The sequence below is a fragment of the Cydia splendana genome, chromosome 7 (assembly GCF_910591565.1).
Source record: "Cydia splendana chromosome 7, ilCydSple1.2, whole genome shotgun sequence".
Lineage (NCBI taxonomy): Eukaryota > Metazoa > Arthropoda > Insecta > Lepidoptera > Tortricidae > Cydia > Cydia splendana.
Genome location: NC_085966.1, coordinates 5,870,541 through 5,886,790, shown reverse-complemented (window position 1 = coordinate 5,886,790; position 16,250 = coordinate 5,870,541). Strand labels below are relative to the sequence as shown.

Below are 16,250 nucleotides of genomic sequence, written 5' to 3'. Positions count from 1 at the left end.
AATTTATGAGTAATAACTTGTCATTGTCATATGCATAAACAAAGTCATACATCCGTCAAATTTCCCGCCATATCGATGCACTTGACGTATCATAGTTACTTCATGTAGGATAACCATGTATTTAGTGGTTATTAGTTTTAATTGAAAATGAAAATGAAAATGAAAAATGATTTATTTCGTTCTTACCATTTACAAAATAAGAATCAAGGTTGGAATTTCCTAGTAAGCATATGAAATACTTGTGGCAGGAAATCCCGCTCCTCTAAAATTAGCATTGTCACTATATTACTATAGTACAGGAAACATGCAAATTAAATTAAATTAAATAATATTACATTAAAATTCATATAAAAGCATCCAAATTAATGTAGCACAAAAAAATTTAATTCTAATTAAATTAATAGATAAAAGAAATTAAATTAAATTTAGGCTAAAATCAATTACATTAGATTGTTACTAAGTATTAGCTAACTAAATTAAATTAAATCAAATAACATTATATTCAAATTACATTAAATGAAATCAGCCAAAATAAAAATAGACTATTTTTAAAATTAAAAAACCAATATGCATATTAAGTAAGTTAGTCTGTGTGTTTGTGAGCTTGGGGTAACTAAGTTTTATGATGAAGCCTTGTATAATAATAATTCGGTTCCTTCATAGCCCATTTGTTTTAGCCACTCAGTAAGCACTATTTTACACCTACGGTATTGTAATTCATAAATACCTAACTTATTATTGATTGTGTTGTAGATATATGCAGATTGTGCAGCGTACTGTCTTTTTGCAAACATAGATTTAAATTTAGATTGTGAAATTACTCTAGGTTTACGTCTCCGCGAAGTGAGCATAGGTTTAAATTCAATATTTCTGTGTAATTTCAAAGTAGCGCTTAGCACATACAATTTTCTCATTGACAATTGGTCACTAATTTCATAAAGTTCGCTAGTTGAAAATCTGAACGGCTTAAAATACATAATTTTCAACAGGCAGCGCTGCGCTCTTTCAACTTCTATAAACTTACTTTTTATTGCCCCTCCCCAGACATTAATACAATAAACCATAACAGATTGTGCTATTGTGATATACAGTTGATTGAGGAGTTTTTTGTGAGCGATGTGTCTGAGTATTTTAAATAACCAAATTAATTTTCTTATTCTAGTATTGACATACTCAATGTGTATATTCCACGACAGACGCTGATCTAACATTATACCTAGGTATTTAGTAGAACTAACCTTCTCTATTGCTTTGCATTCACATTGACTATCGTGTTGGAGACATGTGTGTATTGTCAGTTTGAGATTAACTTTCGGTTGATTACTGTTATATTTACTAAAGCATATGTAATTAGTTTTATTGACATTAAGCGTTAGGAGGTTACTTCTTAGCCAGGTGGCCACCCTATTCAGCTCAGCCTCTGCAGTTTCAAAAACTGATTTCCAAGATCGACCTTCGAAAACTAGGGCAGTATCATCAGCGTAAGAGACAATGTGTCCATGTTTAATTTTAAGGTTAGTCAAGTCATTGATATAAATTAAGAATAGTGTGGGACCAAGTACGCTTCCCTGCGGGACGCCAAAGGTTATATCAGTTTCGTGGCTTACGAAGTCCCCTATTTTCACTTTCTGAGTTCGTCCATGCAAGTAGTCACTCAGCAATTTTAGCGGAAGTCCTCTTATTCCTATGCATTCCAATTTGTGTACAAGACTGGGAAGAGACACAGTATCAAACGCCTTCTTTAAATCAAGAAACACTGCTATACATTTGTTACCACTATCTAATTTATTTGTAATTAAGTTAGTCAAAGCAAGGATTGCATCTTCTGTGGATCTGTTTTGTCGAAAGCCATATTGATAGTCAGAAATAATGTTGAATTTACTCAGATATGATAAAAGTCGTTTATTAATTAGTTTTTCAATAACTTTGGAAATGGCGGGAAGTACAGAAATAGGTCTATAATTATTGGGATCATCTTTTTCCCCATTCTTGTACACTGGCGTAACAATGGACTGTTTAAGTGGGGCTGGGAAAATTCCAGTATGGAAGCAGAGGTTAGCCAAATGACTAATTACAGGGGCAACTCCTTTTACGGCTAGCTTTAGGAATTTAGTTGGTATACTATCCCAACCGGGAGCACTATCTGTTCTCAAGCCCATTACAATATCTCTCACTTCCATGGGGTCAGTATCTAAGAGCACAAAAGATGAGCTCACTCTGTTTGGTGGGTCTTCTGCGAAATTTGTGTTAAGATCACACTGTATATTTTCTGCCAGAGTCTTACCGATATTGCCAAAATAATCATTTACGTGGTTGACAGACTCTGGTGGTGATGATTTAACATTTAGCAGTTCGGTGTTTGAAGATTTATCTTTTTTATAATGAGTAATTTTTTTAATTGTTTTCCATAACGCCTTTGAGTCTTTAGCAGATTTGGTTAACTGTTGCCTTTCATAACGTCTTTTAAGTTTTTTTAACAGATTGTTGCAGAAATTGCGGTATCTCTTGAATGTAATCCTGAGGATCTCATTATGCGGCTCGGAACGTGATTTTAATTGTAGTTTGTCTCGGTTTCTTATACAGCGCAGAATACCAGAAGTTATCCATGGTTTTATAATACGCATGTTTTTAGGAGTGTGTTTCATAGATTTACTTTTTTCAAGGGATTGATTAATTTTTAAAATCAGTTGGTGTGATACGTAGTAAGGATCATTACTTTCTAAAAGGATATCGATGTTTTCATTTAAAAATGTTTTTAACGCGTCATCGTAGTTTATTTTTGCATATTTATTAGATATATTGTTTTTTGTATGATTGATTAGAGCCAAGAGTGTAGTAAGATGGTCAGTAATAGACGTGTTAATAACAGCTGTATATGCGAGTATCTTATGGGTATTAATTTTTAACATGATGTGATCTAAACAGTTATTCTCTCTGGTAGGGTACTGGTGCCCAGGTAATATCCCATGGGTAGCAAGCATATTTAAATAATATTGTCTGTTAGGATTTTCGTGTGTGTGTTCATTGGGACGCGGGATAAGATTAATGTTAATGTCACCACTAATGATTATGTTACTATAAGACTGCAGCGTTACAAGATGACTATTCAAAGAATCTATAAAAAGTGTGGCATTAGAGTTAGATGGCGACCGGTATATACCTAGAATTACTGTGCTGTCTATTATTATTTGGATACATGTTGAATGAAAAATGTTTATTTCATCAATTTTAGCTTTTAAATTATTTTTCACAATATGTTTTAACTTTTAATTAATTAAACAATGAGATAATTGCGTGAGACCTAGCCTAATAAGTTTAATTTAGGCTAGATATTAATATTTTTCTACTCCTGATCACGGATTAATAATCATCATGTAGATGCAGTTTGGGGTTACATAAAAAATTCCATTATTGTATAAACAGTATTATAAATTATAACTCAAATGGGACTTAATCATATAAATTAAATTGATTATGACCTCCCAAAATTTCAAGGATGTGTCCACTTGGTTTTAAAGAAAGTCAAATCAGTATATAGGTATATAACAGTATTATGGCTCTGGCAATAAATATGGTATGGCATTGTCGTCACAACATTGAGTCTGTTCGGAAAGAGAAGTCATAAAATGTATTGGGCCCCATACATTCCACGGCTCTTCTCTTCATAGACAACTCCTAGTTTTGACCTATATATTCTAGCTTCCTCCATTTCAGATATAAAACAGCATAGTATAAAAAATTCACATTCTTAGGTAGTAGATAAGTGCACTCTTGTGCTAGCTGGGACTATTCATGTCTGCATCGGGACTCTGTTCTCATTATTCTCATCAACTTAAAACTTATACCTGCAGGTCCTTGGAGCCCTTGTCTATATAATCTTTTTTAACTTACTTGTATCAGCTTGTATATAAATTAATTATCTAATAGAATGAATTCTGAAATCAATGAAAAGTTTATCAGTAATTTGCATGGTTTACCTTCTAACAATCTTGCCCTCTCTCGCCAGTTTGGCGCCTTCCTTCCTCGGCCTGCCGGGCCCGCGGCGGCCCGAGGTAAAGAAGGGCCGCGCATACGGCTGGTGGTGGAAGAACGCGGGCGCCGCCGCTGCACCCCCGTGCGGCGACGCGGGCTCCTCGCCGCGCGGCGACGACGCGCAAGAGGTTGGCGTCGACGCCGGACCCGCGTAGAAGTCTAACAACCAACGACGTCATATTAAAAACTGATTTACTAGAGTATTATTACGATAGCATAGGTAGAAGATAAAACTGTAGTAAGAGGTTGAGAAACGATAGATAATGACTCTATGACTATGAGGCTTATAGGACTCACCAGAACTCGGGGGCGCTCCGTCTCCCTCATCCTCGGAACCTTCGTCCCCTAACAAATCCACATCCAAAACACCTTCATCCGGGACATCCATCTAAAAAACGTAATTAACCACTTAATTCACAATATAACACTTCAAATGCGCCTTCGACGGCTTCCAACATTATTTACAACTTGCTTCGATGTATCAACCACCGCCATAGTGAACGACAAGTGGATCGCGAAGTAAACTTCCGAACTTACCGCGAACTGTCGCGATGGACTGTTATTTAGTTACTGTTATGATAAAACGATCATATAGGGTGGAGAACACATTTTCAATTATAATTTACATTAATACAAATACATAATAACTGAAAAAATAGCAGTACGACTTTCGCAAGCTAGGTAGCGAGCGAACGAACGAAACGAATGAAAATTGAAAAATATTAGGGAGGAATGAATGAGCCAACCAACGACGTAAACGAATGGAAAGATGCGACGCTTCAGTTCAAAACGTACAAAAGCAAAAACTTTTTCTGCTGGACTCAATTTTTTTAAATCATGATGAAATGATTATTATTGTACATAAAATAATTTTATTAATATAATATTTGTAAATTTTTTATTGTTTTTAAATAATAATAATGCAAAATATGTTCCGCTAGTGTTGTCCCACCAAAACTCGATACTGCCCATTCATTCATTAAATCGATTACTATTTTATCGAATCTATCTATTCTATTTTTTTTTACTCGTTATTTCATATTACTTTTAATAATTTAAAGTACTTACATTCGTTTACATATATTTTACATCTCATCATAAGTAAAATAACTTACTAATAACACATGCAATAAGCAAAGGTTTTGTTTATCTATACGATCTATACTATATTTTTCAATCCTTCATTTCACTACACTATCATATAAAATCATGTGTATAGTATGTGTAGGTAGGTGTGCGTAAAGAAAAGAGTACGTGTCCGATATCAGATAGGACTTTGTTGCATTTTTTGTTTATAAATATTGATACTTAATTAATTTACCATGAAGTATTACTTAACGACACTGTTGATAGTTGTAAGTTTAACTATCCGTAGCGAATCATCGCTATTCGAAAGTGATTCGTGTTATTCCTTCGGAAGCGGTAATGTTTTTCCCGGCGGTGCCAGGAAAATAGATCATAAATTACAAGTTACAAAAGCCGTAAGTAAGTATATAATTGACGAGCCCTATGTTTCAACTTGTTTTACGATACATAATAAAATAATGCTAAATTATATTTGTAATTTTAACCATCCGCTGATAACATTTAACCTAAGCTTGAAATTAGCTCCAATCAAACACTTTTGATTAGGTGCCATGACAAATTATAGTTGTAACATGATATTATAATGTACCTATACAAGACATGAATTGTGAAAAAAAAAGTCGTCGATCTTTGTATATATCTTTTTTTTTATAGAATTAATATAGCATATCAGTTTCCATATTTTAATAAGCTACTTTTACTATTACAGTTTCAAAACCAGCACCTGAGTGGGAGGCGACGGCAGTCGTCAATGGAGAATTTACACAGCTATCTTTGTCGAGTTTCAAAGGAAAATACCTCGTCTTCTTCTTCTACCCCCTAGACTTGTAAGTGGTAAACAAGTAACAGAAGTATAATAAACTTATTTATCAGTTTATCACAGAACTAGACTTGTACATACATACCAGAATTTACTAAAACACATTGACACACCACCTCTCTCTATCGTCAGTTGTGTAAAAAATGTAAACAATTTGGAATCTATGATTTTTACAACAATGAAGTTGGTTATGTTCCAAGAAAATACTAAATGTACTTTATATAAAATTACATCATCTGTGTTGTATTTGTTTCAGCACTTTCGTTTGTCCCACGGAAATATTGGCGTTTTCTGAACGGATCGATGAGTTCAAGAAAATCAATACCGAAGTGGTGGCGTGTTCAGTCGACTCTCATTTCACTCATTTGGCATGGATTAATACTCCTAGAAAAGAGGGTGGTCTAGGAAAAATCAACATTCCTCTACTTAGCGATCTCAGCCATTCCATTGCTAAAGATTATGGTGTATATTTAGAAGATCTCGGCCATACTTTGAGAGGCCTGTTCATCATTGATGACAAAGGCATATTGAGGCAGATTACTATGAACGATTTACCAGTAGGCCGATCTGTTGATGAGACCTTAAGATTGGTTCAAGCATTCCAGTATACTGACAACCATGGCGAAGTGTGTCCAGCTGGGTGGAAACCAGGACAAGACACGGTAAATCTATGTGTACCTATTCATCTAAAATATTAAAAGTAATTTAGAATGGAATAATCTTACAATATTTTCTTTTTTTTAGATCATTCCTAACCCAGATGAGAAGAAAAAGTACTTCGAAAAGGTGGCAAAAAATTAAAAACTTCTGTTGTTACGCAGCTTACTGAAAACCACATGAATAATTAGCGTGATATATTTTTATACTTATCTTACTGTAAATTAACTAATTACTTAATCGGTTTCTGATAAAAAAGATAACAATTAGCCTTTCGGGCAAATAAGGCTCAAAACTACGATATAATCACAATTAGATTTAACCATAGGTACAAATATCTGTTTGTCCTTTTATCAATACGTGAAATACTCATGAAATATTATATGTTAATGAAGCAAAAAATGACAAGTTAATTTAAATAAAATATTAATTTTAAAAGGATTTACTTTAAATTATCTTTTCCATGTTATCTGATTAACTTGTATCAGTATTGCATGTTTCTGTTTAGAGGATATCCCCGAAATATAACTATTAATAATTCTGTAGAGTGGTTACTATGATATCATGATATGTAGGTATAGGCTTAGCCTGGAAATCCTGGAATGTAAGCTTTTTTTCTTCCACTTTTATCATCACTTTTGAAATTTACGGTAAGACTGATAATGTTTACAATAAATTTATTTTAATAACGTTGCTGTCTTTTTCTGTAATATTATTTGAAAAGTATTAAGATATAAGAGTCTATCTAAGTTAACTCTGTAACAACTTTTACGTGATAAAGTGTGGAGTGCCACAATTATATTGTACATATAAATCTGACGTTAATGATGATTTTTCAACACCTAGTCATTGCCAAGTCTGTGCAGAGTTAACGCACCCATAAGTAAGAGGGAGAAAGCGATATCTCTTTCTCCCTCTTACTTATGGGTGCGTCCCACAATGACCTCGGTGCGGTGCGATAGTGTGTTAGCTACTTTAGCTTGATCGGAACTATTAAAAACATATAAAGCGTTTTTTGCGCTATAAACTGTACGTAATTAGATTCAATAATCACCCAATTTTTGTTGTCCCTACCTACTCTAGCAAGTTATAGTTTATAATGATATCGTTTTCATTCAGTACGAAAAGTTATAGAATAAATAGAGTTAGACCAAGAAAAGTCCAGCGATTTTGATAGCACACGCAGTACGAGTGTTATTTTAAACGTCAAACTTCTGTGAAATTATGACGTATAAATAACGCTTGCACTGCGTGTGCTATCAAAATCGCTGCAGACTTTTCTTGATCTAACTCTATTTATTCTATAACCGTTCGTACTATTATATAGTACCTATATACTTACTTTACTCTTTGGCGTGTGCTATCAAAATCGTTGCTGACTTCTCTTGGTATTATTAACTTTTTTTTCTATACACATACGTAGTAAAAAAAGTCAACAAATAAATCAATCGATTCATCGATATTAATTTTATTCACGTGTTGCAACACTAGTGAACATATGCAAAACCCGGAAAAATTGAAAATTGATTGACACTTGACACTGACAATTTCAACAAGTTTTCAACTTTCATTTCGTTGATTTCGTTCAGTGTTCAATGTTGGTGAATGTTATCATTTATTTGTTGATTTTTTGAGTTTGTTTAACACACTTTGATATTCATTATTTTATCACTTTCGTCAAAGTTTATCGGTAAAGAAGTAACTTAGTAGTTTTCACCTATTTATTGCATTCACAATACGCATTTTGTTACAGTTTCTGGTTTTTGTGGTGGTGGTTTCGAACACGTATAAGTTTATATTTTCATAATGATATCTCTTCGTGCCGTATCTATTGCAAGAAGCATGACCCGATCCGCATTGTGTTCATCTGCATGCACCCAACAATACATAAGTACAATGATTGTTTATTTCTGCACGTAAGACTGATAATGTTTACAATAAATTTATTTTAATAACGTTGCTGTCTTTTTCTGTAATATTATTTGAAAAGTATTAAGATATAAGAGTCTATCTAAGTTAATTCTGTAACAACTTTTACGTGATAAAGTGTGGAGTGCCACAATAAAAATTACCTATACTGTACATATAAATCTGACGTTAACAATACATAAGTACAATGATTGTTTATTTCTGCACGTTTTATTTATGATGTGAAAACTATCTGGGGGCTTATATAAATGCCCGTAATCTGTAACACACGCTTAGTTTGTGACCCCATTTACTCAGAAAAACAGCAGTAGCTTCTGTTGGTATTACAGGTTATAGGCGTTATAGCCCCCAATACATGTTTATCAGTTTATAAATTATTCATGAACTTGATAATCAACAAGTGCCTTCAGTGTCATTAATATTCTTAAAGATTACCAAACTTTGCAGTCAAGTCTCCAAGCCAGCGGAAAAGAGGATTTTCATTAAATTCTATAAACATGGTCGACCCAAGGAGAGTTGTGAGTTTTGATGATATATCCAAGTACACACAGCAATCGGACAAGGTGATCATTGACGTCCGTAATCCTGATGAGGTTGCCAGTACTGGAAAAATACCATCGAGCATCAATATTCCATGTAAGACATATTTATTACAAATCAATTACTTATTAAATAAATTCAATGTTAAGAATAGTTTATAAGTAACTTGATTTACATATATATTCTTACCTATTTTTTTAATGTACTTGCATGTAGTAATTATATTTGCATTTGTTTCAGTGGGCAATGTCGAGTCTGCATTAAAATCGATGTCAGATGAGCAGTTCAGACAGCATTATCAACGTAATAAGCCCCAGCCTTCCAGTGAATTAATATTCTATTGTAAATCCGGCAAACGGGCAAGCCAAGCTCTAGACACAGCACTCCAGCTTGGCTATTCAAAGTAAGTGATAGCTAGGACTTCAAGTAAAAAGTCTAACTATCCAACCTGTACTGTAGGCAATTATTAGGATAATATCTGGATCTCGACAGTTCCACCTTGATTGAAATTTATCCTCCGAGACAATGTAATGTTTTGCAATATCATATCAAGCAGATCTGATGTAGACCAATTGAGTTGCTTAACTTCAAATTTGGGTAAATCCATCTGTAAGATCATGTAATTTTAGTATGAAGAAAAGGGTAGATATTTGCTGAGAGGGTCAAATGGATTTACCCAATTTGTGGCTGTAATGGGACCTTATTTGCCCTACAAAAATTATTTTAGATTTCTAACTCTACTCTACTTCTTCTTGCAGTTCAAAAACTTATGTTGGAAGCTGGGACGAATGGTCAAGCAAATCAGGACAAAAATAAGTAATAAATTGCTAGGTCTATGTTTTGAAAAATCGCTTTAAAAAATTATGGCACTTCCGTAAATATTAGGGTGTTTCATTTTTCCGAATTTTCGATTTTCATCTGACTTTGCTCGAATTCTTGTTCTAACTGATAAAAAAATATTATACGTTAAAAAAAATTAAAATCGGTCAACATTTAGAGGTTGCACAACATCAACAAAGATTTTTCAAATAACCAACGACTCTACATCGGAGGGTAGAAAATGGTTTAAGCGGCTACCATCAAAGCGGAGAGTAGTGAGATACTGAACCTTCTACATATAAATAAATTTTAAAATTAGTAGTAAACTTGGATTTTGGTTACTCGATAAATGTTCTAATTAAGATTTTTCAGTTTTTCCACCTGTTTCCAAAGGAAAAGTGCTTTTATCGTGTTTTAGACGCAAAATTCAGTTTTCTCATTCGATTTTAGTATCAGTTCATTATATTTTGTCATTTTAGAACATAGTTCATTTTCACGCAATGTATGGGGTTCTCACTCTACCTTTTCAACTTGTGCAACCTCTAAACGTTATTCGATTCTTTTGAAAATTGAAATAGATAGTTTTTAGTGTGGGGAGACTCCATTGGTGAGCAAAGACAGGAAAAATATTACAACTTTTTTTTCTCCATACAAAAGTGAATCGCCCTAGTAAATATACTTTTGTTTTTAAGAGGGAAAGAAACTCATTTATTGTATTAATAAATTTTGCGCCCTTGGTAAGGTGCCCATCACGCAGACAGCGTTCCCGCGCTGGATTGCTATGGCCAATCTTTGCGCGAGAAAGCTGCCTGCACGAGGGTCACCTGTGGCCTGCCTTAGGCGTTTGCTGAGCGCCTTGTGGAGCCCCCGAGCCCCCCTATCCCACGGACCTAGTGTCTCGACGCCAAAGGCTACAAATTCGTAGTGTGCGCCGAGACAACTATATTTATTCGCTTTGAAACGTTCTCGGACGTCAGCCGCCGTCAGCGTATCTGCGCAGGTGGCGTCCCACACCAGCGCGCGGCCCAATCGCCAGGGGATCACCATCCCGTCGGGGCGCTTGCCGTCATCCCTTGCGATCTGGGGCTCCAGAGCCGCAGGGGCGTCGGCGCTGACGAGCTCTCTCCTCAGGATGTCATTGAGCGCGGCATGACGGGATAGGCGGCCGGCGCCCGAGGAGCAGGCGAGTCCGTGGTGGCCAAGGCGATCAACAGGGGCCCCGCCCCACAAGAGGCTTTTTTTTTTTTTTTTTAACAGAAATCTGAGTCGGCCGGAAAAATCCGGCCCTATTTCTCATTACCCTAAACTCTCATTACCCTAAAACCCACAAGAGGCGCAGCTGTGGTCCACACATATATCGGCCCCGGCTAAGTTGTCCCAGCCCCTTTGCCTCTCGGGTCTAGGTGGCACATCTGGCAGTTTAGCTAGCCAGGCATTCTTGGCCTCATCCAAGCACGCGATCTCGCAGTTTGTTGTTTTAAGGATTTTACCTGCGAGATCAGACGTGCTATGGATTGAGGACAAGAATGCCGGCAGAGCAACACTCGATATTTTGCGTGTTCCTAAACCGCTAAACCTAATGGGCAAAGAAGCTTGGGTCCAAGCCGATTCGTTAAAACGGAGATTCAAAATCGATTCCAGTTGTGACTTAAGAAGACTATCGATAGGTTGGGTTGGACTAAACTAGCGACTTTCCAGATAGAGCAGCAACGGAGCAAGTACATAAATTTGGGAACCAACAAACAAAATTTTAAAATAAATAAGGCCGAATGGCTACTAATTTTGATTAAGCGATCTGAATTAACACGAAATTTAGAAATAGATTTGGCCAAAACAGACGGAATAGCTTCTTCGAAAATGGGGGAGCCGAGAAGATGGAGATTATCCTTTGATAAGATTTTAATGTTTGGGGCTAAACTCGAAAAACTTTGAAGTACCTGGGGTGCTAAAGAAGGTGCAATATTACTATATAAATATTATCTTTTAATATAATATTCTCTAGTTATTTCCTTTCCATTTAATCTATCTGTAGGTAAGTATATTTTATAGTTTGTATTTTTATTTTATTTCTAGTGTTAACTTTAGTTTTAATATTGTGTTATTATGATTATTCTTGTTTAACCAATAAAGTGTATCAATATATGTAGAACAATTAACTAATCTATTATTACAGTTCCCTAAGTAAATAATGCTAATGGGACCTTTATTATTATTACCTTATTACCCTTCTATCTCCATTCACTGTATTCATGGACAGAAATAGGTAGGTACTTTTATTTCAAATTTTCAGTATGCAAGGTAGCCTTCATGCAAAGAAAACCTTTTATTGTATACTAGCTGTGCCCGCGGCTCCGCCCGCGTGTAATTCGGTCTGTGTCAGTAAGCGGCTAATTTCTAATCCCAATTTCTCTCCCTCTCCCCTGGAGGCGGAACTTGAAGTAAAGTTGACATATGGATATGCTAGAGGACTGAAGTCCAGATAAAATATTTTACAATTAGGTACCTCTGGGTACCACTAAATAAAACTACACTCCAAAACCAATAGCTTTATTCGCCCTTATTCAAAATTTACACGTGATTTAAACTTAGAGAATATAACCAAACGGAGTGGTCAGTAACAGGCGTTCCCCTCTGTCGAAAATAGGCGGCCAATGGTCAACCGACGTTTATCTGACATGGCTATATGTGACGTTCCACGGGAAAAGGTACCTTATGAGGGTTTCTAGTTTCGGAGATATGAAATGTTTTGTAAAGAGGTGAAAAAATGCTCAATTTTTTTTTATTATGTGATCTGAAACCTTAATGCGTAACGTTTGTTTACCTGTTTTTATTTTTGTTATAAGTTAGTTATAAGCCTAGTAATGTCGTCTCAGAGTTTAGTAGAAAAGGTACCTTATGGAAAAAATATTGAAAATTCCCAAAAAAACTAGTCAATACGGGAAAAGAAGTTTGGTAGAGAACTGTATTAGCATTCTGCAAAACTAATTTGATAATTTCAGTTCTGGTTGGGGCGCCTCGCAAATATTATAACCGTACATAGACCGACATCACAAATCCAAGTAGCCTGCTATTATACCAAAGTTACTCTCATCAAGTCTTTCTTAACTAGAATAATCTTCATTTGGTTTGGTCGCATGCAGTAAATCAGCCATTGGTTTGCTGAAAAATGCCAATACCCGACGCATTACCTTATGGAATATCTGAGGTCATTGAACCTCAATGCCGCTTATCTTCAATAGCAACCGAAATATATTATTGATAAGAAATAGACGATTTATACCATCTTAACCCCAAAATATTATTAGTTTATCCTAACTGTTCCATCATCATCATGCCTCATCATGTAACTTAATCACAAGGTACCTTTTCATTACATACAAATTATTGGTCTTTTTAAGATTTGTATGACGAAGAACTAATTAAATTTGGGGCAGTTTAATGTAAATTAATATTTTCTATTCATAAAAGATAAACTGTAATATGATTGATATTTTGTAGTGATGTATTATTAGATTTATTTCCATAAGGTACCTTTTCGTAAATGTATGGAGCAAATACTGTTATTGTTATGTAAGTTTAAAGTGGCATAAGGGGTTAAATATAGTATTTAGTTGGGGTTTTAGGATTTATTTCATTTGAATGACAGAATTTCTTTCATATGTGCTCAGAAAAATTGATTGTGTGTCACATTAAAAGTAAAAATATTCAATTTTGTGATTTTATATGAAAAAGTCAGAAAATACATTTTCACCTCTAAATCGGTATTGTTTTTAGGGTTCCGTACCCAAAGGGTAAAACGGGACCCTATTACTAAGACTTCGCTGTCCGTCCGTCCGTCCGTCCGTCTGTCACCAGGCTGTATCTCACGAACCGTGATAGCTAGACAGTTGAAATTTTCACAGATGATGTATTTCTGTTGCCGCTATAACAACAAATACTAAAAACAGAATAAAATAAAGATTTAAAAGGGGCTCCCATACAACAAACGTGATTTTTGACCAAAGTTAAGCAACGTCGGGAGTGGTCAGTATTTGGATGGGTGACCGTTTTTTTTTGTTTTTTTTTTGCTGTATGGTACGGAACCCTTCGTGCGCGAGTCCGACTCGCACTTGCCCGGTTTTTTTTTGCTTAAACTGTCTGTCAGTGTCGTTTTCTAATAGATAAAATTTAAATCTTGAGAGCTCATTGCAATCAATCGTGAAAATGAAATAAACCTTTATTTTCAAGAGATTGGTTAGTATACACATAAATCAGTCGATATCAAAAGTTTCTATTTCCATTACAGAACAAGTCGCAATATTTTTTTAATCTCAGATATATAAGGTATTATTATTTGTACTCAACTATGTAACTTACTTCAGGAACATAGTTTTTTAGGCGGCTAAACTTAAAACTTCTCTATCGTAAAGTTGCTCATTTCACAACATTATTTTCAAAAAATCATATCTCTGTAACTACGCAACCTAGAAGGTTGATCTTTTGTGTTGTCGATAGCTTATTTATTGTAGATTACTGGGGTATGCATAACTCCATACCCGCCATAAGGTACCTTTGACCGTGGGACGTCACATATGTTTACGTTACGTAGGTACACATTTGATGTGCCCCTCCCCCGCAAAGTAGGTAGGTAAAAATAAGTGATGCTTAGCAACACATTGCATGTTAATTTGCACACCTGCTTGCAGGTTGAATACGTGGAACTTTTATATTTTTAAGACCTTTTATTGTAACCGTGTTCTTGCAAATAAAATTTTTTTTTTATCTTTATCTTTAAAAAAACGCCAGACTATTTTGTACCGAAAATTATAGACTTGGCGTCTCCATTGGTTATATTCTCTAAGGATTTAAACGACAGAGTAGTAGGTGAATATCGGACGATACAGTAAGGTATACGCGCGCGAGTGAAAGCGAAGCGGCCTACCTGGCTAGAGCGCCACTTACCGTGGTCTTCTTCAGACTCCTGAGGAAGACCACGTGCCCCTTGTAACCTCAATGCGTTGCGAAACTTTCGCAAATGATTCGATTTTTTTCGGGAAGGTATGGTAATGCGTATAAAATGCGAGTCCCAAATCGTTGACTCCGCAAACGACCAGTCGGCCGGATTAAGATATTTTGATGCCCTAAGTATTTCTAGACCATGGTGCCCCCTCTCCCTAGGGTCATCAAGATTACAGTGATTTTTTTGGTAAATTGAGTGACGTTCATTGCTGCATTTCAGCTGAGAATGGAAATCAGTCACATCATTTTATCACGAAAATTGACAGTGCTGCAGCAGTAACGTTGCAGCAGAGTAATGCTGCTGCAGTCTCCACCCGAATGTCACCTTTATCATATCTTAGAAAGTTATTGAAAACGCGAGCGAAGCGAGCGCGAAAATTTTTCGATATAAAAAAAGGCAATTTGATAGACAGTTGTACATTTTTACTTTTAGTGTGGAAATCAGTCACATCATTTTATCACGAAAATTGACAGTGCTGCAGCAGTAACGTTGCAACAGAGTACCTAATGCTGCTGCAGTCGCCACCCGAATGTCACCTTTATCTTATCATATCTTAGAAAGTTATTGAAAACGCGAGCGAAGCGAGCGCGACTATTTTTCGATATAAAAAAACGCAATTCGATAGACAGTTGTACATTTTTACTTTTAGTATGGAAATCAGTCACATCATTTTATCACGAAAATTTACAGTGCCGCAGCAGTAACGTTGCAACAGAGCACCTAATGCTGCTGCAATCGCCACCCGAATGTCACCTTTATCATTTCTCAGAAAGTTATTGAAAACGCGAGCGAAGCGAGCGCGAAAATTTTTCGATATAAAAAAACACAATTTGATAGACAGTTATACATTTTTACTTTTAGTGTGGAAATCAGTCACATCATTTTATCACGAAAATTGTCAGTGCCGCAGCAGTAACGTTGCAACAGAGTACCTAATGCTGCTGCAGTCGCCACCCGAATGTCACCTTTATCATATCCTAGAAAGTTATTGAAAACGCGAGCGAAGCGAGCGGGACAATTTTTCGATATAAAAAAAAACAATTTGATAGACAGTTGTACATTTTTACTTTTAGTGTGGAAATCAGTCACATCATTTTATCACGAAAATTGTCAGTGCCGCAGCAGTAACGTTGCAACAGATTACCTAATGCTGCTGCAGTCGCCACCCGGATGTCACCTTTATCACATCCTAGAAAGTTATTGAAAACGCGAGCGAAGCGAGCGCGACAATTTTTCGATATAAAAAAACGCAATTTGATAGACAGTTGTACATTTTTACTTTTAGTGTGGAAATCAGTCACATCATTTTAGAGAGGTGGTGTACCATATGTTTTTTTCCTAGCAACATGTGAAGAAAAAAAGATAAAA

At 35.6% G+C, this 16,250-nt stretch overlaps 3 protein-coding genes across 4 annotated transcripts in view; 2 read left to right on the top strand and 1 right to left on the bottom strand.

Moving 5' to 3' along the window:
* The window catches only part of LOC134792330 (histone-lysine N-methyltransferase 2C-like), an 80,043-nt gene extending 75,265 nt beyond the window's left edge, over window positions 1–4,778 (bottom strand). Inside the window, 3 exon segments of the mRNA XM_063763599.1 lie at window positions 3,978–4,191; window positions 4,330–4,420; window positions 4,570–4,778. Coding sequence (XP_063619669.1) covers window positions 3,978–4,191; window positions 4,330–4,420 — 305 coding nt within the window. The 5' untranslated portion in view covers window positions 4,570–4,778.
* A 475-nt stretch (window positions 4,779–5,253) lies between these two features.
* Window positions 5,254–7,284, top strand: LOC134792047 (peroxiredoxin). Its single transcript, XM_063763163.1, has 4 exons — window positions 5,254–5,517; window positions 5,828–5,945; window positions 6,195–6,600; window positions 6,683–7,284. The coding sequence occupies exons 1-4, from the start codon at window positions 5,355–5,357 to the stop codon at window positions 6,737–6,739; spliced, it is 744 nt and encodes a 247-aa protein (XP_063619233.1). The 5' UTR covers window positions 5,254–5,354; the 3' UTR covers window positions 6,740–7,284.
* A 1,022-nt stretch (window positions 7,285–8,306) lies between these two features.
* On the top strand, window positions 8,307–9,946 carry LOC134792463 (rhodanese domain-containing protein CG4456-like). 2 transcript variants are annotated; one of them, XM_063763748.1, is made up of 4 exons: window positions 8,307–8,486; window positions 8,972–9,160; window positions 9,305–9,467; window positions 9,823–9,946. In XM_063763748.1, the coding sequence occupies exons 1-4, from the start codon at window positions 8,402–8,404 to the stop codon at window positions 9,878–9,880; spliced, it is 495 nt and encodes a 164-aa protein (XP_063619818.1). In that variant the 5' UTR covers window positions 8,307–8,401; the 3' UTR covers window positions 9,881–9,946. The 2 variants fall into 2 exon arrangements, with proteins under 2 accessions (XP_063619818.1, XP_063619819.1); XM_063763749.1 differs by having other exon boundaries at window positions 8,328–8,386.
* The last annotated feature ends 6,304 nt before the right edge of the window (window positions 9,947–16,250 follow it).